The sequence below is a fragment of the Benincasa hispida genome, chromosome 1 (genome assembly GCF_009727055.1).
Source record: "Benincasa hispida cultivar B227 chromosome 1, ASM972705v1, whole genome shotgun sequence".
NCBI lineage: Eukaryota > Viridiplantae > Streptophyta > Magnoliopsida > Cucurbitales > Cucurbitaceae > Benincasa > Benincasa hispida.
Window position 1 is genome coordinate 63,026,518 of NC_052349.1, and position 25,073 is coordinate 63,051,590.

The 25,073-nt window shown below is 32.5% G+C and overlaps 2 protein-coding genes and 2 non-coding genes across 9 annotated transcripts; 2 read left to right on the forward strand and 2 right to left on the reverse strand.

The window, feature by feature from the left end:
• The first annotated feature begins 6,939 nt into the window (after window positions 1-6,939).
• LOC120084491 (pre-mRNA-splicing factor CWC25 homolog) lies at window positions 6,940-9,593 on the forward strand. The gene is made up of 4 exons (XM_039040546.1): window positions 6,940-7,291; window positions 7,490-7,628; window positions 7,733-7,897; window positions 8,655-9,593. Exons 1-4 carry the CDS (start codon window positions 7,104-7,106, stop codon window positions 9,411-9,413), a joined length of 1,251 nt encoding a protein of 416 aa, XP_038896474.1. The 5' UTR covers window positions 6,940-7,103; the 3' UTR covers window positions 9,414-9,593.
• A 1,625-nt stretch (window positions 9,594-11,218) lies between these two features.
• Window positions 11,219-11,290, forward strand: TRNAH-GUG. Its single transcript has one exon. It is a non-coding gene; the product is annotated as a tRNA-His (tRNA).
• A 1,939-nt stretch (window positions 11,291-13,229) lies between these two features.
• On the reverse strand, window positions 13,230-23,372 carry LOC120086504 (NADPH-dependent diflavin oxidoreductase 1). Of its 6 annotated transcripts, XM_039043189.1 has the most exons (13): window positions 23,020-23,372; window positions 22,686-22,832; window positions 22,179-22,256; window positions 21,986-22,090; window positions 21,710-21,801; window positions 21,262-21,440; window positions 17,388-17,485; window positions 15,529-15,603; window positions 15,329-15,439; window positions 14,852-14,980; window positions 14,406-14,525; window positions 13,977-14,193; window positions 13,230-13,896 (listed from the first exon to the last, which is right to left on the reverse strand). In XM_039043189.1, the coding sequence occupies exons 2-13, from the start codon at window positions 22,821-22,823 to the stop codon at window positions 13,367-13,369; spliced, it is 1,872 nt and encodes a 623-aa protein (XP_038899117.1). In that variant the 5' UTR covers window positions 22,824-22,832; window positions 23,020-23,372; the 3' UTR covers window positions 13,230-13,366. The 6 variants fall into 6 exon arrangements, with proteins under 6 accessions (XP_038899117.1, XP_038899126.1, XP_038899135.1 ...); XM_039043198.1 differs by lacking the exon at window positions 23,020-23,372 and having other exon boundaries at window positions 22,179-22,207; window positions 22,686-22,823; XM_039043207.1 differs by lacking the exons at window positions 22,686-22,832; window positions 23,020-23,372 and having other exon boundaries at window positions 22,012-22,090; window positions 22,179-22,229.
• LOC120070393 lies at window positions 16,386-16,541 on the reverse strand. The gene has a single exon (XR_005479888.1). It is a non-coding gene; the product is annotated as a U1 spliceosomal RNA (small nuclear RNA).
• Window positions 23,373-25,073: the final 1,701 nt, after the last annotated feature.

Consider the following 25,073-nt stretch of genomic DNA (forward strand, 5'->3'; position numbering starts at 1 on the left):
CATCATCAACTTGAATATTAACGGCTAGTAGATGTCAACGAGTCAGATTCAACCTTTGTTGATCTTTCTTGAAATTTGATACTACCATACTACACATCAATTGTTTCTAATAAAATATACAGGTTGCAATTAGAGTTTGATTGACGACTTAGATTATGTTTTATGTTTTTAGATTCAGATTTGATAAAAAAATATTTTGACCGATAATTTAGATTCTTTTTTTGAAAACTGGTTTCATTGCAAATTCTAAAAGTCACATTTTTTATGTTTTCGATATATTCAAATTTTAAATTTTAAATTTAAAAATGCAAATGATGTTAAATAAAGATAATAACATTTGGAACCGAATATGTTATGTTATAAACTCAATTTATTTTTAAAAAATTAAACCTATATTATGTAATGCAGTATAAATTATATAATATTACAAAATAATAATTTTACAACAAACAATTAACATATATATATTCCAAAAATTATGTCGGTCATCTGCCTAGATTGCCATGTAGCTCAATCAATCTTGGGTGAGCGTGGCATATTTAACCCAGCAGACCCTTTATATGTTTATAAATCAATTAATAATAGTTTATAGTTAACCTGATATTTAGTGTTTAACTACGACTAGTTTTATGGTTTATCAATATAATATGAAATAGATTTAGAATGATGATTTAAATTAGAATATAAAATCTAAATATGCACTATCAAACACATATTTGAAAAATGATATTTTTTCAAATTTTGTTTTCAGATTTTCTACTAGACAATACCTTAGTTACTAAAATATTTTTTTCAAATCTTTGTTTACTTTAGTTACCATAAATAACCATTTTTAATATAGAACATTTTGACGAGAATAGGGATGGAGTCAAAACATTTGTTCTCCCTAGATGCAGAATTTTACTACTATAAAACTGATCTTTATTGTCGATTAAAAATTGACTTTATAGGGTTACAATGCCGGTTGAAAACCAACATCGAAGATTGTGTTATAAAAGTTCTTCAATGTCGATTGTCTTTAATGTCAGTTTTCAACTGACATTATACATGACCAACATTTGAATGCTAGCTACCTTCAATGTTGGTTTTCAACCGAATTAGAATACCATCTTTAATGTTGGTTTTCAACCAACATTGAACATCCATCTTCAATGTTGGCTTTTCACCTATTTTTTGTCGATAATTGTCTTATATTAAATGTATGTTTTTGGTTGGCCATGTATCTTTGCTTTTGCACGTGAAAAATCAATAATACTTTTTTTTATGCAGTGGGAAATCATAAGATACATGGCCAACCAAAAATAAGATCAAACAATCTACCTGATATATCATATGCTACTACACCAGTGATTACAATTTCAATTCTCTTTTGAATGTAATTTTTATATTTTAAACCAAAATCTATAGAATTCATAAAAAGGAAAAAAAAAAAAAAAAACATAAGCTTGATCAATATTGCACTCAACGAATATCTAATAAGTTTTAAGTTAAATTGTTCCAGAACAAGGATGCAGACAACAAAGCTACAAAAGAAATAGATTCTGACTAGTAGCTACTACAATGTCAAAAGGTTCATAATGTTAAGTACTATACATTACTAAATTGAAAATTTAAATAAGTTGAAGGAACAATTTCACATATCTGCTCATTTAGCTCAATTTGTAACGTTTGACAAAGAAGAATGGAGCTTAGATGACGGTATAGTTTTGAATTTGATACTTCTTTTTGTCTGGATGTATAAAATGACAATTCAATTGTGCAGCTCTACCAACGCTCACCGATTGAAGACAATGTTATACTAGCTCTTGTTTTGTGGAAGAAACAAAAACATTGGATGTTTACTACACCAAATTATTTCATAAGTTGGAGCTTAGTTTCAAACAATTAAAAAGCCCCCTAAACAACTAAAAAACACACCAAAAAGAATATTTGTCCCATCCATTAATCTATTCACAGACAATAGATTAGATATTGACTTTATAATCTCTAAAAAAAAAATGTTAAGTTTACAAGGAAGCATTTGGATCGAGGGAACTAGAATGGAAAAAGATTGAAAATGGATAAGGATAAATATCCCTATTTAGTACAAGTTTTGTAACTTTTGACATGAGAATAAGGTTGAAAATGGATGCATGGGAATAAGCTATTCCCTACATCGATTATACCCATGAATGATTCCCATCTAACGGTGAGTTTTTTTTTTCATTCACAATCTCTCTCTCCTCTTACAGTACATTTCTTTATTCTTTTATTTTATACATCAAATTTAATTAATTTAAATTATTTATTATATGAAAATTAAATTTATATTTTATAAAATTATATTAAATTTTAAATTATAGTGTATGAATTTAACTACTCCTATATATATATATATATCCATACATATTTTTCAATAAACTTTAAAGAATTGATATAATAAAACTATCACTTAATTAATTAGTCATATTTGTAATTAGTTAATATAATATAAATTTATTTTTTAAATAAATATAATTAGTTTATCATTGATTAATTAAAATTCATTAGCTGTCTTATTAATTAATACATCATAATTATATAAAATCATTAAATTGATCCATCAAATTATGTTATCAAATAACTTTAACTATAAATTTCTCATTTTACAAATACTTGTAATTAATGATTTAATTAATATTATTATTTGATTGTTAAATAATTAATTTTTTTTCCAAAACTTTGAATTGAATTTATTGTTTATTAATTAATGTATTAAAATTTTATAAAATTTTCATGATTCATTTTACAAATTAAATACAAAAACAATTTATTTTTATAAAATCCTAATAACATTTTCATGGCATAACCAAAGTCATTTTGGATTTTCATCATCTTATTCTCAAACTTATTATTCTCACGTATCCTTAATTTTCGAGTATTTATAAAACTTTGGACCAAACCATCCTAGGGATTCATAAATATGTTAAATAATTAATGAAAATTAACCATAAGAAAGAAAAACGAGGATGCTAAAGTAAAGGTGGAAATAAAATATTTAAAAGTTGGATGATGCAAGAGAGCGTTTAAATTTCATTTCGATCATAGTCAATAATTTCCATTTTAATCTTGAATTTTATAAGTAAAAGAAAAATAGTCACAGTGTCTTTACCATTGCTGTTTACTATATGTGCTTGTTTTCTATCTCTTCATTGTTTTATTTCTAGTGGAGATTTGGAACTTCTATCTCTTATTTGAAGGTACATGGTTATGTTCGTGTTGGCTCGCTAGAAAGCTTCAAATTTCATCAATTACTATACATAAATAGAATAAATCAAGAGTTTGAGATAAATTTTGATTTTTTAAAATGACTTGTTTTAAAAATTAGATTTTTTTATTTTTTATTTTTAATTCGAGGAACCGATATGAATTTAAAATAAAATCTGTGATGAATTAAACTATGATTTCTAAGCATTTATATGGCGAAAACAAAAATAAAACTTTCAAAAGTGTGTAACAGGTTCTTAAACGTTTCATTTTGTGTCTAATAGTACGGTATGATTTTCGACTTCTACAGATGCACAAAATCATGGCATAATTTTTTGCCTTGTTAAAAACCATGATATGCATATGCAAATCATTGCATCAAGAAAAAAGTATTGGCATATCTCAAAATTCTTCTAGTGTAATTCTATTAGGTTATTATTATTATTATTTAATTGAAGCTCGTGCTTTCAATTTTGTGTCTAGTAAATCTATAAATTAAAAAAAAAAAATTGAAAGCTTAGGATAATTTTTAATTTTGAAAGTTAAGTGATTAAATAGACACAAACATTGAACTTCATACTAAATTTTGTAATTAAACCCAAAGGAAAGGAAAGAAAAGGAAAAATGAAATTAAAGAAAAACTACGTTTTTAAATCCTTGGATCTAGTTTTTATTTAGTTTCTAAATTTCAAAATGTTTGTTGAGTTTGATTTGAATCTAGTCCGTAAGTTTTAAAATGGTAGAATTTTATATTGAGATTTGAGTTTTATTTCAATTTGGTCTCTATATTTCGAGATATACACTTTTAACCTTGATTTTTATTAAATATTCAATTTCAATCTTTAATATTAATTTTTATTAGTTAATTTTGTAGAATTAAAATAGTTATATTAATTAAGTTTTATTATATTTTCATTGCTATAAAATTAATTTAAAAATTTTATTGCATAATTATTTTAAATTAATTAACCGATATTAGTGTTTGAAAAGTTGAAAGAGCTTTGTTGAAGTCACAAATGTCACACAAGACGTCCTATTAATTTCAGAGACAATGGCAGAATAATAAATAGTAAATCAAGAATGAACACACACAGATTGGTAACCCAATCGGTGATATGTCACCTATATCTAGAGGAAGTGTGACCATAAAAGAATAATTCACTAATATTTAAAAGTCAAACATTTACAACGTTTTACTTATCTGTAAATAATGACGATTGCAGCGACACATGTAGAACCTAACTTATTTAATCACCTAGACTTCCCTGGATGTGAGACCCGTTTTCACTCGAACTTAGAGGATCCCTCTAAGTATGTGAATATTAGTGATGCAACACTCAGACTCTCCCTAATGTGTGAGACTCTCTCTCAATGTGAAGATATCTTTTCTCCTTCTTGTGAACTCCCTTCATGTGAGAACTTACCTTAAGTCTTAAGAACTCCTTTTTGATGAATGATACCTTAGGGTCCCCCTAAGGTTGAGAATCCCTTCTCAATCAACTTTGCTTTAGACTCCCCTAACGACCAAATAACATTTTGCAAAATTGAAATGTTTGTTATAAGAATAACATAAAAAATACGTTGCCACAAGCTATGCTTAATTCTTTCTTCTTCGAATATACACACCGTATAGGAATTAGTCTGTCAAAACTCAATGAATAATCTTACTCATTGATACATGTGACAATCTTAGTAAAGATACATCCTTGGGCTTAAATAGTAGAGATGGAAGATATCCCAACACAATATCGACAAATCACCAAAAAAAAAAAAAAAAAAAACAGCTCAGAGAAAATAATCTGCATAATAGTTTAAATAAGAAAAGAAATATTCTGCAGAGTTAGTATCTTGAGAAACAACCTCTAAAAAAAGTTTCCTCGGAGACATAATCTGAGACAACCAAAAAATGCCCAAGGAGCAAATGCTAGGAACTTAAACAAATATATATAACTAATAACACAGACCTAACTATGCTAAAGACCGATGTGAGTAATTAGTAAAAAATTGAGGTTAAAAATATAAATTTTGAAACTTAAAAGAACCAAATTGAAACAGAATTCAAATCTCAAGGAAAAAATTGAAGCACTTTGAAATTCAGAGTCTAAATTGAAATAAAACTTGGAATATAATGATGATTAATAGCATGTTTAGGAAAATGGAATGGAATGAGTTTTTAATGAGTATTAATTTCAAGCTCATGTTTGGATGGAGTATTTTGAACCCGATTTGTAATATTAAACTCATTCTTTTCCAATATTTTTCAACACAACCCTCTTTCCCACCGTTTTCACGCTTCGCAATCTCATTCTTGTTCTACCCTCGATTTTTTACTCATTTCAATACCTTTTAAATTTTTAGTAATCCTAAATCTCCCAAACAACCTCAAAATGTAACACCAATGGAAGATCTAGGGATGAAAAAGGTATTAAAAATGGATTACATTAAAAGTAGACCCTCTCAAAACTTATTTATCTTATTTTCATAAATGTCTAAAATTTTAGATATTTTCATTTCAAGGGTTTATTTGAAAAATAGGATGGAGATACCTTTTTCCATGGGTAGCCGGCATGTATTTATGGCTATTGGTTAGGCAAAATATTTTCATATTTTCCCAGCATCCAGAATGTGAATTTGACAAAAGCATTTATTATAAATTATTAATTAGTTGAGATTTTTTTTTTCCATTTGTAATTAATGTAATTTCCATTTTTACGTATGAAACATTTTTTTTTGCTTCTTCATTTTTCCGACGGATTCATGGCTATATTTTATATATACCTCAGGATATTCTTTGAAGCATTTGAAAATATTCTAACAAATATATGAAACAATTTATAAATCATAAGTGGACTAAGTTCAACATAAATCATAATATATATCATAATTTATATCACAATATATATCATACATTCAATTTAAGTAGGTAGAAATCCCAATAAATCAAAATTTAACAACATTTAAAATTAATTTAACAATTTCAAATTAATTTTCAAATAAACAAAGATATATACCACGCTATATATAATCACATATGGATCAATATTAAACGTAAAACACACACACACATATATATATAAGCATATATATCATAAAATAGGAAGTTTAATTAAAAAAACATCTTTCACACCTCATTTATGTTAAATAAACAAATACATATATCACAATATATATCTAAATTCATATAAAAGCTCCGAGTACATATATCATAGTATATATCAAAAATCATATAGAAGTTCAAAAAAAAAAATTTGAAGAAAAGAAGTAATATATCAATGAATTGGACCGAACCGAACTAGGCAAACTGAACTGACTAGACCAACCTAACTGAATTAAGTTGGTCCAATCAGATCGACTTGTTTGTAAATAAACCATATCTGGGTATCAGAGGTTTCTTTGGCACCGGATTTGGGTGTCAAGGATTTCTTTTACAGTGAGACGGCGACGCGAGTGGACATGCGATAAATCTAAAATATTTAAAAAGATAAATGAGCCATATAGCATATAATATTGGGACTATTTTAAATAAAATATTTAAAAATATTTATACTTTGTAGTGGTAGTTTTGTAATTTTTTGCTATAAAGTATATATATATATATGGAGTCTTTTTGTGTGATTAAGAAATCCACCTGATCGTAAAAAAAATGGAAAAATTGAACATAAAAATAATAAAGAACGTTATTAGGATGTGTTTAAAAAAAAATCATTCTTTCCTTTTTATCACTTGGGCCTTGGTCAGATTACTAGTGGGCCAAAAATTGGCGGGCTAGCAGCGGAGGGGGCGGCGACAGTCCGATTCTCAATCTGAAAATCGGATTCTTCCTCACAAAACCACAGCGCCGGTTGCTGAAAATCCGATCCCCAATCTCGGTTATAGACATGGCGTTGAAGTTCTTGAACAAGAAAGGATGGCACACTGGCAGTCTCCGGAACATAGAGAACGTGTGGAAGGCAGAGCAAAAGCATGAGGCCGAGCAGAAGAAGTTGGACGAGCTTCGCAAGCAGATCCAGGAGGAGAAGGAGCGCCAAGAGTTTCGTCTTCTCCAAGAACAGGCCGGCCTTGTTCCGTATGTTTCATATTTCTATCTTGTTGTTAACAAATTTAATTATGTATTTGATTCGTATTCTGTGAACAAGTCCAATTCGATCTCTAAATACATGAGCATTGAAAACGTTGCGTAGATTAGGGTTAGGATCTAATTAGTTCGATTGATTTGACCAATATTCGGTTTTTTTTTTTTTTTTTTTACTATATGGCGTTCCAGTAAGCAGGAGAGATTGGATTTTCTTTACGAATCGGGTTTGGCGGTCGGGAAAGCTAGTAGTTCCGATGGATTTAAGAGCCTCGAAACCCTACCTAGTTCATCTACTGCTGCGGCTGCCACTGAACCATCTAGTTCCAAGGTACTGTTGCCTTCGTTGTCTTTATTCTGTTAATTTGCGTGCTTTGGCTATCTCCTCGTTGTGCTTAACTATGATGTTGTTGGATTCTTTTGTTGTTTCTACAGGAAGCCGCTGTCCCCGGAGCTCTGTTTGAGGATAAACCTCATTCTGCCAATGACGCATGGAGGAAGCTCCATTCTGATCCTTTGCTCATCATTCGGCAGCGTGAGCAACAAGCTCTTGCACGCGTAAAAAACAATCCTATTCAGATGGCTATGATTCGCAAAACTGTAAGTGTTTTTTCATCTCCTTGTATTGCTTTAACCCTACTGAGTTTTACAACTTTGATACTTATAACATGGGCTGTGGAAATTATGTGGAAACATCCTTCTTCCATTCATTATCTTCTTGAGAAATTTTTTGAACTTCTCTGTTAGCTTGTCCATGGACACTTTGTGGTAGAGAGATCTGGTGGCATATCTAAATTCTAAGTTATCCTTTTAAGTCACTGTGATGTGTTAACTTAGTTGAGATAGCTGGGTGTGCCCACTGCTCTAAGTACTCTATGATCTAAGTACTCTATGATTTTTCTGTCTCTTGTCATTTGAGCAATAGTCTCTTTTCATTACATCAATGAAAAGTTTTGTTTCTGTTCTAAAAAACAAAATGTTGATGTGATGGGTACCTCTGCGTTTCTCTCCACCCTTTTGATAGGAGCTAAAGATGAATCTATAATCAGAAAGGTTCTTTCTATATATCTTCTTAACTAGTCAATTGTGGCAAAAATTGAAGCTTGTGTTAAAGAATTCCTATGACAAATGATGAACTGCTATATTAAAGAATGTTCCACTACAATAATTATCATTGTTGTGATAGAATCTCTCTATACTTCACTAATTTATTATGCTGGAAGCTCTATCCCTTGTTTGATTTGAAGAATAGATTTGGTTTCTAGAATTTGGCTAAGATTTCAAATGTTTACTTCCGAAATATTTGAAGAATAGATCTGAGGGTTTTTTTTTGTTCTCTTTGGATATATATTTATAGGTTGAAGTGGAAAAACACAAGGAAAAAAATCCTGATGGCAAAAGAGAACGGAAGAAGCACCGCCATAGTAAATCTAAACGCCATAAAGATTCTTCTTCAGAACGAGATTATGATTCTGAAGATGCAAGCCCTGAGAGGCAGAGAAGGAAACATGATCATGAAAACAGTTCAAAACATGATGCCCATTCTCATTTAGAAGATAGAAGAAGCAAAGCAGATTCTAAGAACGAGAGGGATCGTGATAGAGGTTCAAAATATGCTGCACGAACGACCTATGATCAGTCAGATCGAAGGACATCCAAAAGCAATCCTCATGATTCTGCAGCAGAGAGACATCATGACAGATCGAGGAGAGACAGAGATTCTTATGCTAACAATGAGAAGAACAGCAGAAGAGTGGGGGAACCGAGATCTTATGGATCCAATGCTTCTGAAACTCACGAGTCACGCCACAAGCATCGTAGGCCTGCTACAAAGCTTTCAGAAGAAGAGCGTGTAGCTAGATTGCATGAAATGCAGCAGGATGCCGAGTTACATGAAGAGCAACGATGGAGGCGTTTGAAGAAGGCAGCTGAGGATGATGCACTGGAAGCCAAACAAAATGCAGCGCCCTCGAGCCGAAATTTCTTGGACACTGCTCAGAAACGCATGTATGGTGCTGAGAAGGGAGGAAGCTCAACAATCGAGGAGAGTATTCGCCGTAGGACATATTATTCACAGGGTAAATCTGAAATTGAAGCCAATGCTTTTAGACGGTAATGTACATCACTTGTATACTTTGCTTCTGGTTATTGTATAATTTGTCTTCATAAGAAGTGCTTCTTCATTTATCAATGTGATCAGATTTGATTCATGTTGATTAGATTCATATATGGTTTGTTTAAATTAAATTGTTGTATTTTCTATTGATATTGTGAATATCAACTTATCTTGCCTTGCTTTGCTTCTTCTCTAGTATATGAAAGTTGGGATCTTGTATTCACATGCAAATATTATCTCTTTCGACATATTCAAAATCGCTATGAAACATATTTATATTTAAAGTTGATTTATGATTTGATTTCACTTTTAAATACGATTTTTATGCCATCAAAATTGATTTTGAATTATTAAAAATCATGTTTTTGGAATTTTTGAACCTGATAAATGTGATTTTAAACTTTTTCAAATTCACTAACCTGCTTTCAATGAACAAAATGGTACTACTGCAATTTATTATCCTCACACAATTTAAATGCAATAATATAACTGATTGCAAGTCACTAATATCAAGAGAATTTACTATATGGTTGTAGTATTGATAATTTTTTCTTCATTTCTTTAATAAAAAAAATTAGCAATAATAAAGAAATGAAGAAAATTGTTAGGAGTTTGGTTCAATGGTCAATAAGGGTCACTGTATAATAAAACAATTTAGGAATTGAGAGGAAGTGAGTTCAATTTATGGTGACTACTCGAAATTCAATATCTGAATAGTTTTTTTGGGTAATACTTAAATGTTATAAGATCGAGCGAGTCGTCCAATGAATTGCATGTGTTTCGGTATCACTTCATCGAATCTCATATTTGATTATAATGAGTTAAATGTAAATTACTCTTATTAAGATGGTTAATCTAACTGGACTGCAACACTTGCAAAAAGCTAGGTTAGCCCCAAATGCTCCACCATTAGTGTTACTTAGCAATTTTCATAAAAATAAATAAAAATCTTTCACGTCATAAACACAAAGATTTCAAATTTGTATCTATTTAGTCGTTAAACTTTAGAAGACGTGTAATAGGTCATGAAAGTTTTAATTTTGTGTATATCAGGCTTCTTAAACTTTAAAAAGTATCTACTACCTAATAAGTTCTTGAGTCGTTAATTTTATTTTCAACGGGTCCCTAAAGTCCCAACATTTTCTAAATTTGTAGATTGATTATTTTTCTTTTCTTTTTTTGCTTGAAATTAGTGATTCCAGTTTTTTCTTTTTGGATAAATTTTATGAACCTGATAAAACATTGCAACACTTGCAAAAACGTATAGAATGAAAATTAGTTTTGGGGTAATATTTGATTTTGCTTGAAAACTTTAGCATGTTTAAAGAAAGTTATAGTATATTTTAACTCATAACTGATAAGTGACATATTTAGAGTTTATCAGTTTTTTAAAAAAGAAACTTCATACAATCAAAGAAAAAACCTTTTGGGAGAGCACCAGGAACAAAATGTGACTATTAATTACATCACGAATCCAGTTAGGGAATTAGAAACCCAATTCTCTCTAAATATTTTGAATTGGAAAAATAAAAAAACAAAAAAAAAATAAAAAAATAAAAAAATCCGAAAAACGAGCAACATAAAGAACAACACAATAGGCAATCTTATTCGTACCACGAAGATAAAAGGAGGGACAAATCTCATATGCTATTTAGAATTTTATGGCATGGTATTGTATGAAATAGTCATGACCCCACTAATATATATTTACATTTGTTTATATATTTGATATAGTATGTTCAATAGAAAGTAATTCACACCTAAAAAATATAAATATTTAAAAACTTGAGCTATTAAACAATCATGTGGCTGTAGTTTAGTGGTAAGAATTCTACGTTGTGGCCGTAGAGACCTGGGCTCGAATCCCAGCAGCCACAGTTGTTATCATTTTTTATTTTTTAAACTTCTTATTTTTCCTATCCTAATTTGGGATATTTGTATTTAATTCATATTGGTCAGTTTGATGTCTATCTCTTCCCCTTTTCTTATTATATTAAAAATACAAAGGTTGATTCCAATAAAGAAAAAGGAGAGTTTGTAAAAGCCTTCGTTTCAAATAATTTACATGTTTGTTAGGGTATCTAATAACAGAAATCTAAAAAAATAATAATTCAATAAAAATACGAGTAGATTTAGATATTGAATTCTAATTTAAATAAATTATTTTATACATGTTTTATACTATATTTATAAACTACGAAATTAATTGTGGTGTCCCACTAAATATTAGGATGATTATTGTTGAACGTTGTCCAAGGCATGGCCCAACCCAATAGGGTATCGGGAAAGGGCATAGGGAAGTATGCATCCCAAAAGGAAAATATTAATCTCAAGGTTTGAGCTAACCAGCTAAGCCGACGAATATATACCAATCGAAAAATAATCGAGTTGAGTTCAAACTAACACCCTACAATTACAAGTGTCAAAAACATCTCTAACATTGCTACCGTTACACATAATTGACTAACTATAGATGTGTGTCAGAGGACTAACATATAAATAGTCTTATTTGACCATCCCAAAGGGGAAGTAAACAATCTCCAAAAATAATCTCTAAAGGAGAGACCAAAACCTTCTTTTCATGCTTAGTTGAATTAGTCACTCATCGTATTAACTTAAGCATCAGAGTGCAATAGACTCGACATCACACCGATGCCTGAAAAAATATTGATACCATACCAAGCAAGAGAGGGCTGAAGGTCAAGGTCACTGGGAGCCCACGATGAAGCCCAATGCAAACAAGATTCGAGCGTCAACAATGATCAACTATAATTAATTAATTTATGAACACGTTTTATGTTAATAATTTTTGTATAATTATTATTTTATAATATTATACATAATTTATGAATGAGTTTATAGAATAATAATTATACAATAGATAACACATAATTTAATTAAAAAAATTAATTGAATTTATAACACTACATACCATATTCCTAACCGTTTGTATCCTTATTTAATATAATTCTGCATTTTAAAATTTAAAATTCAAAATCTGGATAAGCTAAAAACATAAAAATATTATTTTTAGAATTTGCGTTGTTTGGATCTCATAATCCAAAAATATTTTTCAAAAACATAATTTAGATCGTTTGCCAAACACATATTTTCTGAACTTAATAAATCTGAAAAACACAAAATAGAATTCGAGTGACTAACAAGATAGACCCTTATTTTCAAGTGGTCAAATTTTACCTCTTCAAACATACGAGAGATGATTGAGGAACTACTCCATACGCCCTATTGTGAGAAAGAGATGTTTTTTAGAGTAGACTAGGATGAAGGATGGAGTGTTCCACTAGCAATGTTTATTCTCCTAGATTCTTTTTCTTTTTAGGCCGCAGACTCCTAAGTTTCACTTTGAATATTTCTTGTAGTTGACTCCTCTTTTATAGGCTTTTCCTTTCTTTTTGTATACTCGTGTATTCTTTAATCACTTTTCAATGAAAGACTAAATGACTTGATTATAAAAATATACATTTAACCCAAATTGGAAAAGACAATACTTTTCAATGAAAGACTAAGTGACTTGATTATAAAAATATACATTTAACCCAAATTGGAAAAGACAAAATAGATATGTGATTATTCTTTTAAAAATTTACATGAAACATGTCAAGCTTTGTTCCTTTTCTTTAGAGTGAAAATATCTATCTACATGTTGATATATCCGTAAAGTGAAAAGTTCGACATCGATATGAAATATCCATTATACTTCAAACATTTTTTTTATAAATGCTCGTAAAACATAAGAAATATCTTCTATTTAGTCTAATATGAATAGGAATACTAATAACAATATCTATATCTTAGTTTAAGAGGAAAAACAACTTAATTATTAAATCTAATTTCGTGACTTACTATTTTATCGATATATCCATAAAATTTAATTCTCACTTTGTTTCTCTTCCAAGTTGAATTATCAGCTATCAAACAATAGAGAAGTAAGGTCAAGACCAAGCTTCAACATGGTATTTACCAGCCTTCTCCAATGCCCTTAGCCACCTTACAGCAGATTCCCTTGGAAGCTGAGTTTCTTTCGATATAATTTCTTCAAAAGTTGACCATACATCAGCAGGCATTTTTGTTGAAGAGCCTGCAACATATACAGCAGCACCCTCCCTAAGCATGTTCCAGATCCTTTGACTCTGTTCTAGCATCTTATGTTGCACATAAACCTTCTGCGGTTGATCTCGGGAAAACGCGACGTAAAAGCCTCCGCCTTTTTCCTCCGATAGTACTCCGTGATTTTTTGAATGAGATAACCAGAAATCTTGGTATAGGAAGTCGTTGTCCTGATTTCGACAACCAAAGAAGAACAAAACTGGAGCAGTTGGCATAGAGGCATTCTCCATGGACCTTTCCTCTACAAATCCTCTGAAGGGTGCACAACCTGTTCCAGGTCCAACAAGAATCAAGGGAAGGGATGGGGCTGGAGCGGGAAGCGAACCCTTGTGGAACCACACCGGAATACGAACGCCTGTGTCAAATACATCCAAATATATCAAGAAAATCAAACTTAGCACTAATATTAATGGATGCCGAGTTCTATTCACATACATTGTTCAGGATCAAGTCCGGCAAGCCAACTTGAGCAGAGACCCAATCGATTCCTTTTATACGGTGTGGTCCAAGATACTACATTTACAGTTAAGTGCACCTGATTTGGGTGAGCTAAAGGGGAAGAAGATATGGAGAATGATCTTGTTTTCAATGGAGGAACCAACTGCACCAACCAATCAAATGGCATTTTGACAGAAGGAAAATCTTCTAATACCTGTAGTACATACAAAGACATGTAAATGGGATAGTTTCACCAACTCTCAATTGGGTATATTTTAAGCTACAGAAAAAGGCCTGTTGCTAAATGAAAAATGCAGCACAAATATTTGGGGAATGCAAGATTACTATCAAATTGAATTTCCAATAAAAGCTTATTAAGTTATGTCAATGATTGCAGCATGCATTTATTAAAATATTCGGAATCACCTCAAGGACGCTTCTTCGTTCCTTTTGGTTGTACTGATATAAATCATCTCTTCCTTCAGGTGAGGCAAAATATTGAAGTCTTTCCTTCTCGTGTGGAGCTGTTGCATAATAACTCATAACCTGGAAGAAAAAATAAGTTTAAACATAGTGGGGAATTAAAAAGAAAAAACATGAGTGAAGATGGCATAATTTAACTTGAGAAAGTAGATGATAGTGATCACTTGGACTTTATTATTTTCTTTCTCATTCTCGAAATTGGTGGCTACATCTACTCTCTTTACCGTTAACTTCTGTTTCTAAATTTGGCATGTACAACAGGATTGTATTGAATGCAAAATACATGATTAACAAAATATTGTTCTACTAACTCTCTCTTCTCTGTTAAACAATAGTAGTCATCAATTAACCATCTCATAAAATAATTGAAAAAGGCTCAAAGGACTTGCCTCAAAAAAATAGCGTCTAGGAGAAGCGGACGCAATATCCATTGTCAGTTCAATGAAAGTTTTCAATTTGATAGGGGTCATTTTGTCGGTTAGAACGGGATCCTGTTTTCGCCTATTTCTGGGAGAAATCTGAAATAAGAAGTGTTATTTGGTATGGAGAAAATTTAATACAGCAATAACTTCATATGAAGATGAACTTGAAGATAGTTGAACTCATTATTTTAGGAATAAAATAATAAATAAATAACTTCTTCAACACTTAATAAGACCAGGAAAGAAAATTTTGGAATATCAACAAAAGAGACCATAGAATTTCAATTTTGTACATACTCAATTGAGAGATGAAATATAATTAATTAATCAATCTAGCACGTGTACATCACACACAATGGAAAGAGAAGCTTTGAGAAGTATTTACCAAAAAAAACTGAAATAAGATGATTCAAGAATTTACAAGCTGATAAACCAAACTCTTACTGTGATGAATGATTCAGGGTCCAAATCGCATCGTTGTATGAAGGCATTTACTGCAGCAGATTTCTGACTAGGAAGAACCTCGAGGACATCACCAACTTCATATTCTATTGCCTAAAGTTAGTTCAAAATGTGGTCATTGCGTCATATTAAAAAAAACAACGAAAATATAAGTAATGAAAAAGTGGAAATTACCAACTTACAGAAGAAACAAATTCAAATTCAAAGTGGCGCACATCCTTTCCAGAGCCTACTTTACTCAAACGCTGATTTTTTATCTACAATGAAAAAAGAAAATTGAGAATTTAGTATATGATAAGGATATATTGCTAATAACTCTCAAGATAAAAATAATTTTACTCCCCAGAACTGAGATAAAGGAAATACGAGATGTAACGTTCCTTGCAACAAAAAGTAATCATATGGCAGTATGTAAAAAATACAAGACTTTTTCTTTTAATGTAAAGTTATTCCTAGTCAATCAGTTCAACAATCCACCCCTAATTCCTTTGTGTTGTAATGTGATCTAGGGTAAAACTGTATTTTAGTTTTACATGCTGTTAGTTCTTGTTAGTCAAACACAGCTATCAACCAGTGTCTATTAGTTCTGGGGGGGTTATGTGTAATGAGGTTTCCCCCTTATTATGTCTTCCAAGTTGCCCCCATTGGACTGCCTTCACCATTTGCATTAGGCCCAGGGGTTCAAACTTCAAAGCACAGCACTTCCACTCGAATGTTTAGCGTCTAATCTGTTGAGGAACATGCTCTCCAGTACTTCTTTCAGATGGGGCAGATGCGCTGCCTGTGTCTCATTTCTTCCTGATGAGACAATGCACGCAAGAAGACCCCCCTGACAGTTGGAATCAATCTAGCATTCTTTTCTTCAGGCCTTTCAATCCTTCAAACGACGTCCATCCCTCCTCCCAGCAGAACCAATGCAGCACCACCCCACTAAAGCTTATCATTGTAATGTAACCTTCTCCAAGTTGGAGTTGATGAACGTTGAAATATCTTTCTGCTCTAAATAGCCACACATCTAGCTTGTCCCTATTTTAAAATGAGAGAGGCTGAATGAACACAGGCCCCCACTGGAACAAATTATGACGTAGGCTCTGCCACGTGGGCAGACCTTTAGCGGGCACCGCTCCAAAGTGCAATGGAAGTCACCAGCGTAGCACTTGGGCCTTATTGATCGCCGATAGCATTTTTCACTTACTCAAACTTATTGAGTTCTGTCCGTAAGGCTCTTGTCTGTCCTCGCTCCTACCTCATATGTCTTCTAACCTTATTCTCTCTTCCATTTGGCAACCCACAGTCGTTCTCAGGTGCCTCTCTACTGACCGCCTTCTATATCATTTTGAAATTGGTTGTGCACGGCATTTGTGAGAAGGTTGGCCAAAGCCTTTGGGTTATCTTCTGTTGGTTGTCGTTGGTATTCCATGCTATGGAATATTTTCTCAATGTTTTTGAACATCTTAGCCATGGATTTTTCTAACTTCAGCAATCTCGAATGTTCTCTCATAGCTCCCATGTTTTCTTCCAATTCCTCTATCCTGTCCTCAAGATGTCGTTGAGACATCTTCCTTAGCCTTGCAAGACGATTGCTCTGATACCACTTTGTAAGGTTTCCCCCTCGCTATGATAGTGGTATTACTGATCGTTCCAAAAGGCACAATACACAAAAACACCCATGAATTCGAAAATTGAGAGGGTGGCTAACTCTCCTTACCATCGTGGCTCCTAAGCTAATGACACAAAACATAACGTAACCAAGCATCAGACATCGCTAAATATATTTATACTTCCATACACAAACTAGTGACTAAGGGCAATTGTGAATTTCCTTCTCTACACATCCTAAAATATAGGTATTTGCAAATAAGTTTAGACAATCTGAATATTGACCATTAGGAAGATATTGACAATGTGACCTCTATAGGGGAAATGAAAAACCAGTGCACCAAGGTTCAATACGGAATTCAGCTTCCATCCCACGATTATACCTCATTGCCTTTGTATCACTACAAAATCTATATATATTGAGTGATGTCAGGTTTAATACCATATCAAGAAAGCAATCAGGTTTTTTCTTCCCATGAGAAAATTTTCCAGGAGACATCAAGCGAGCTCTCTCAATTTGCATCTCCATGTATTTCAAATCTGAGAGACACAAGGAATGTCAATTGGTCAATAAATTGTATGAAGTCTACCAAAGAAAAGGTTAAAATATTTAGTCCATGTACTTTCAATTGTCCAATTTTAGTCCCAATATCGGATGTCCCCGAAGGGACCCAATTTTAGTCCTATACTTCAAATAAACCTTAAATTTAGTCCATGCATTTTCAATAAATCTTAAATTTAGTCCTTAAAGTTAATTTTTATTGAAATTTGTTAAATAATAATAACAATAGTTCTCGTGCAAAAATAAAAAAAAATAAAAAATTAAAAACATTATGTAAATTTATTTTTAAATTTTAAGAAGGGAATCTTGATAGGGACTACATTTACTAAAAAAATCAATAATAAACTAATTGCATGAACTAGTTTTAAGATACAAAAACTAAAATTGAACATTTGAAAGTATAAGAACGAAAATGAAATGAGACCCAAAGAACAAAGACCAAACTGGTATTTTAAACAACTTAGTAACACATCAATCGTGCAAACAATTGGAAGAATATCATTCATAGAATAAAGGAGAAAATACACTTTTAGTCCCTAAGGTTTGACTTAGGTTGAATTTGGGTCATGAAGCTTCAAATACCTATTTTGGTCCCTATCATCAGCTTTCTGTTCATAATTTAAGAACGATCTGATCATCTTTCTGTTAAGCTAACAGAAAGATGATCAGATCGTTCTTAAATTATGATTTTAAGCTAGTCTGACGTGGCATTAGTGTATTATTTATTACAAACCAAAAAATAAATCACATTCGGTACAACAAAACAAATAAATAACACAAAAAACGCCTTCTTTGATGTAATTCATCTACTTCATTTCTCCACCAATTTCGTTGATTTCATTACTGGATTTCCAGATTGATTCCATAAAATAAGAACCCACAAATAATTTAACCCAAAACCTTCTCTTCCTCCTTGTCCACCAATTCCTTTTATCTTTTGAACAAATTTCTATATTCATTCATAAAACAAAAATACACAAAAAAAATTTCTACACCAAATTAACTTGATGAGAACAAAACCAAAATGATCTTATTCTTCTTTCTTCTTCATCCTCTTCTTTGCTCTTTTTCTTCCTCTTTCTTCTCTTCCCTCTTCGTACCTCAATCCTTGACCAAGCAGATTTGGACCACTTGCCACACCTTCCCATTCTTTGCACCTCTCTCTCCCACAGACCTGTCGTCAACCTGCAAAAACCATCCCCTCCTTCTTCCCTTTACACACACCCCATATAGATCTGGTTTACTGGTGCTAATGTCATTGGCAAGTGTTTCGTTCTAAACTTGGCCATGGAATGAGTTCAGTAGAACTTGAAGTTCCATATTTAAATTTATGGAACTCATCATTCAGATCCATCGAGAAAGGAAAAAAAACAAATAATCAAACAACGAACCTTAGCTCCCCCTCTAAAGATTATTGCCTCGTGCAAGCAAATGAGGAAGAAACCTATGTTGAAACTCCATTTTTGGAAATCATGGAGAGATTAAAGGAAAGGAAGGCACGACTCATCATGGAGGAAATCCATGACAACATTTTTTTTTTTGAACAAGAAACAAGCCACTTCATTAAGATAATGAAAGCTGATACAAGTGAAAGAAAGGAAACAAAAGCTAAAGCAAAACACTAAAACATAACATAACAAGGATCAGCAAGTGCACCAGGACATCTCAACTAGGTTGACACCTCCTTAGCACTCTCATCATCTCCTAACTCTTAAATTAACGAGGCTTAAACTTAGAACTAAGCTAAAAGAAATCATGTCTGATACAAAAGCTTACATCAGATGCGAAACTGAAAGATAAACTTAAAGCCAAAAACTAAGCTATTACAAAATCATGAAAGTGGGAAAATGAAGGCATTCCAATTGAGATTGATGTCTTGAATGGAGAAATCTTTAAATTCTTTTGCAAGGGAGCACCAAGAAGAGGCGTTGAGATGAGCAATATCAAATTTGAGGGGGCTAAGAGATACTTTATCATGAAATACTCTTTGATTCCTTTCAAACCATAAATCTGATAACAAAGCTTTTAATCCATGACGGTATTTATCGTGCCCTTTTGGACCAAAGACCCTTGAAGAATCTTTTCTCGTCTTCAATTATGTGTGGAAAGATATGACTATCATGTTGGGTATTCACTTTCTTTTGTTAGATATAGCATGTAGGTGCCTTTCTTCTAGTATTCAAAATTCTTTATTGCATACATGATACCTGGACTTTAAAGGGAGGGCTAAGATATACGAAAATTTACCAACTTTTTTTTCGACAATTTGTAAGGACTAGGATGTCATGGAGAAAAAATGAAAGAATGTAAGAGCATTAAAAAAACCAAGCCTAGAAAAAACCCCATTAAAGAAAAGGAGGCCAACTAAGTAAAATGTTTCCTAATGAGTAGTTACAACCAGGCCTTCAAAATTGAAGCCCAAAGAGAAACACGAAACTTGAGCAAAGACCAAACGTCGCTAGGGACCCTCCCCATCCATCTGAACACTATATTATTTCTCTCCCCCCAAAAAACCCATAACAAACCGCACACCCCAACATCTCAAAGAAAGCGGCCCTTTCCCCTACAAGGCGAAGGGAGGAAGAACTTCCCAATTGAGCCATTGACACTCCTCTGAGGAGCCAATATGAAACCAAACTCCTGAAAGAAGCAACTCCACGACAACCTAGTAAACTCACAACTTCAGAGAAGATGATCCAATTGAACACTTAAAAATATATATCATTTTTATGCTAAAAGAAATTCAAAAGTAAATGGGTCGATGCATTTATATGTTTAAAACACATGGTTTTATGTATTTCACACTCAAAATTTATTATTATTATCATATATTTGTCTTTTTAGTCTACTCAATAAGTGTTCTATGCATGTCTAACATATTTGTTGTTAACACGTGTTGGTCACCAACACCTAGCCAAACTATTGTGTATGTGATTCTTAGGCATTTCTTATCATTATATTATACCAATGAAAAGGTTGTCTCCTTTCACAAAAAATTTAATACATTTATGTCATGTCAACCTCAAAGTTATTGATGTAGCGTTGGTTAGTTACTTTTCGGTATTTTCTTTAAAGCTTGCCTTGTAGTACTATTGTTAGTTTTCCTTTGGTACCGTGTGGTAACTTAAGTTTAGTTGTTGGGCTGTTATTTTGGTTCACCTTTATAAGCTGAACCCTTTGATGAATAAATACAACTGAGGTAATTTTGAAAACTCTTCACCTTTTTTACACTAGTTATTTTGAAAGTTTATGATCCAAAGTTGATGGCAAATACCAAAACTGTTAATGACATGGACCAAAAAAGAGACTATGCCAAATCTCAAGGGTAAAAATGTTGAGTTTGAAATCTCAAAAGACCCAAATTTAACCTAAATCCAACCTTAGGGATGTATTCATCTCAAAATAAACGAGAAACACGAGTAGATGCTAAATTGAAGACTGATCAAATAGCTGTAGATTTTTGTTATTGTAAAAGAAGTGCAGAAATCTGTAGCCATCTTTTTCTCCACTATTTGTTCACTTACAAAGGTTGGAATTTTAGGGAAGTTCAAATTTGCCATTAAAGCCAACATCTGAATTCTCCATTTTTATATAGCATGTTAACTGAACAAGGATAGAGGACCAGAAGTAGAAAAACACCTTCATCAATTGTCATTGCGTTCATTTCTTTTGGTAAAAAATCGAGCTTTGAATGAGAAAAATGACTGTTATTCCATTGCATTCTCAATTAAGAATATTCAAGAAACCAGTGTACCTGAGTTTAATGGTGAATCCAACTTCCCCACATTGCAATATGCCACTTGAATGCTTGGTTGATCAATTATTGTGTCACTTGAAGACACAAAATCAGTGCCCTTCAAAAAAAACATTGGATTAATATCATTCAACGAGCTCCACAATGATAACATCCAAGGATCTAGAGCAGCTTCATACCTGTCAGAGAGCATCGATCTTTCAGTTCACTTGACTTTCTATTGTCAAAAAATGCTAGCTTAGGAAGACATACAAAAATCATACAAGTGACTATTGTTGTAATTTGCAAAATGATGTCACCAACAAAATCAAAACCAACAAATGAAACTTGCTATTTCTTTGAGAATCACAACTAGATTTGTTTAAGGGGGAGGTAGATCAAACGGAAAGAAGCAGAAATAGCTTTTCCTAAGAATCATTCAACTAAATTAGTATTAAAGGAGGCCTACCCTGAATGGTGTTGATCATCACCTAAGCCTCTTTCAAGAATAGCTCTTGCTCCCAAATCAGAAAGTCTTTTGTCGAGCTTTTTTGCAACAAACTGTAGCATACATTAGCAGGTACCTTAACATGTAATACCTCAAACTCATAATGCAATCAATTTCTAATCATCAAATCCTGGCCTAGCACATCTGAGATGCATGAGTGAAATAAACTTCATAGTGTAGAATATATGGAATGCATAAATTAATTTTACTTCCAAAGAAAAGCAGAAGAAATATTACATTATATTTTTGATAACTAGAATCACCTAATCCAAATACAGCATAAGGTACTCCTTTCAGCCAATACTGATTTAAACTTCTTTGTAAAAGGAACCTCCAAAAGGCCTGATACAGAGAAAATGACGGAAAAAAAGGTATCACAAGATAATAGAAAGAATATCTTCTGTACCCAAAAAAATTATAATTCACTAACCCTCATGGAATCTGGTGTTTCACCCTGGCCTGTGGTAGAGACAACAAAAATTATAGCATCTTCATGAGGTAAAGAACTCTGAAACATTAAATACAAATAAATAAGGGCAGATTACTTTTACACACCATGATGGTAAAAAGAAAATTACTAGACCAGGCAAAGTATTGATTTGAAAAAAATATACAAAAGATTCGATACATAAGGTTGTACCAAATACAATACAACTCCTAGTTTTTTTTTTTTTTTTTTTTTTTTTTTTTTTTTTTTTGCCGGAAGATGGATCAGATAAGAAGCGACTGTGCCTATGTGGGAAAATATATAACAACGAAAGTTGTATCAAGAAGGATATAATGATACACAAGATTAGACGACATCACGACAATGGTTTCAATTTTTGTGAATAAATAACGATTTGAGGAGATTGCATATATAATTGGTTATGAATTCATGATTCTAATATCTCGTTAGAGACAAAACAAAGGGGATAATAGAAAGATGAAAACTTACAGCGTCATATTCATCCATTGAAAGAAGCTTCACAACACAACCTCTATGCTCAGCTTCTCGGCCTAGCCTCTCTGCAGCATCTTCTGCATTGCCAGTTTGAGTTGCATACAGTATCAATAACTCAGGTTGGTCTTTCATGTCTTTCACCTGAAAACAAAGTAAAACAATTTAAACACATAATCAAGAAATTCATAGAAAATTAAGGAAAAGGTTACCCACGATACTGAATTGACAAGCTCAAAGACTCAAACTGGATTAACTTCAGACAAAACACAACAATTTTCGAGATGGATTTCTAACTTCTTCTAGGTTTGAGAACATGTAGCTGCATCACCTAAATTTTCTGAAGAGAGCTTGGGCAGAAGCTTTGAAGAGGTGGAACCGAGGGATGTTCGGGGTCTGGATGGCAATGAACGATCTGAAAATTAATAAGATTCTGGTCTTCTGGTCTTCTAACCTTCAAAAGAATTCTGGTCTTCCCCGTGCCGGCGACAACGGAGAAATAGACAAAATGGACTGCGGAGGCTTGCCGGCAACCGACAATGGCAGCGGTGGAGAGGGAGAATGGAGAAGAAAGCTAAGAAGTTAAAGATGGTTGTGGAGTTAGCTGCTGCAGGGAGCGAGGGAGGAGGAAGAAACCCGTCTGTGGTTTGGTTAGCCGAAAATTTCGTAAAATGATCACAAACCCAAAAACTTTTTATTCACATTTTGTTCAACTTCCTCTAGTGTTAGTCCAACATTCTCATCGTTGATCGTTTTCATTCTTATTCATTTCATCGTGTCTTTGATTATAGAGCAAGATTCGTTTATCAGAGAGAGAATGTAAATGATATTTTACAGTATTTCTTGTCCCAAATCGCTTTCATAATAAGTGTCATTTAGTATTAAATGAACAATCGTATAGTAATATATAGACAATCGTTCATTACAATATAAACGTTTGTTTAGTATTATATAAACGACCAAGTATTATATAAACGACCATTTATATAATATATAAACAATTTTTTAGTAATATATACACGATCGCGTATATAATACTAAGCGAACACTTATAAATAGTTGGACAATCACTTATCAATTACTGGACGATTTCTTAAAATTTTATGGGATATTGCTTAAATTTTGCTAATCTGATTGCATATCAATTACACTACTTCGCATCTTTAAACGATTTGGTGGGAAACGGGACCAGCCTAGAAACAATTATGTTGGAGGACATATGAAAGGTCTGAAGGTCATAAATGATATAACGGTTAGTGAATTAGTGAGTATTATGCTCCAACAACTAAATATCGATTCAAATATGTTTGATATACACATCAAATGTTGTTACAATCTATTGGCCCAAGGTCCCTCGATTGACATAATCGGTAATGAAGACCTTATCTTTTTTTAGAAGGCAATGATGCATCCCAGACGTTGTAATTTGTATCAATTACACATTGCAAAAGTCATGGAATACACACATAGAATATATACCAACAATGCAATCCAACGAATTAACCTATTCCAACTAGTCAAAACTTTGGGTTGCAACCATTCCAACACGTAATATTCTCACCATGTCTTCACTGCATGATCATATTGAGTCATGTAACTTGGGGGATGACCGAAGTGAAGCTTGGTTTGATCACAAAAATGAACCCAGATGTACTCCATAGTTTGAGGTTAACCATGAATATGGATAATCTTCAGGACCACAAACTTCTCCAACACCTTACAATCATGTTCCAACCTCACCTACTCCCGTCCCACCAGTGGTAATTCCTTCGGTTCAAATGCATTCTACCGTTCCAACGCCAACCATTTATAGATATATCCAAACCATCAAAGGACCCATCGTATGATGACTTCATCACAATGCCTCATGACTATCTGAATGATGAGGATATAAAGGTTCATTTTTTTTTTTCAAAATATGACTTGTTAATTAAATTGTCAATACTTGCAATAACAAGGAACTTTGACTACCGTGTAGATAAGTCAACAAATAGCTTATTAACTATATGGTATTTAGTGGAGGAATGCAAGTGGAGGGTTCGTGCAAAAAAATTGAAAGAAAATGATTTCTTTAAAGTGACAAAATGTCCAAGCAAACATACATGTTCTCTTGAGATGAGAATGGGTAATCATCAATACACAAAAAAGTTGGGTTATTGGACACTTAATCAAGTCCAAATACGAACAAGTTGGTCGAACATACTGCCCGAGGGATATAATTGAAGACGTCTGGCGAGATTATGGAGTAAATATAAGTTACGGATGGGCTTATCCCGCTAGAGAGTGTGGATTGGTGTTCACACGAGGATCGTTGGAAGGATCATATGCTATTGTTGGGGCATATGGTGAGACACCAAGCTTGCAAATTCGGGTACTATCTTTGAG

Coding starts and splice junctions, on each gene's coding strand:
- LOC120084491 (XM_039040546.1), top strand. CDS start 7,104: ATGGCGTTGAAGTTCTTGAACAAGAAAGGATGGCACACTGGCAGTCTC. Junction 7,292..7,489: donor GAACAGGCCGGCCTTGTTCC/GTATGTTTCATA, acceptor ATGGCGTTCCAG/TAAGCAGGAGAGATTGGATT. Junction 7,898..8,654: donor TGGCTATGATTCGCAAAACT/GTAAGTGTTTTT, acceptor ATATATTTATAG/GTTGAAGTGGAAAAACACAA.
- LOC120086504 (XM_039043189.1), bottom strand. CDS start 22,823: ATGAAAGACCAACCTGAGTTATTGATACTGTATGCAACTCAAACTGGC. Junction 14,526..14,851: donor CTAGACGCTATTTTTTTGAG/GCAAGTCCTTTG, acceptor TTTTTCTTCCAG/GTTATGAGTTATTATGCAAC. Junction 14,194..14,405: donor AACGAAGAAGCGTCCTTGAG/GTGATTCCGAAT, acceptor TATGTACTACAG/GTATTAGAAGATTTTCCTTC.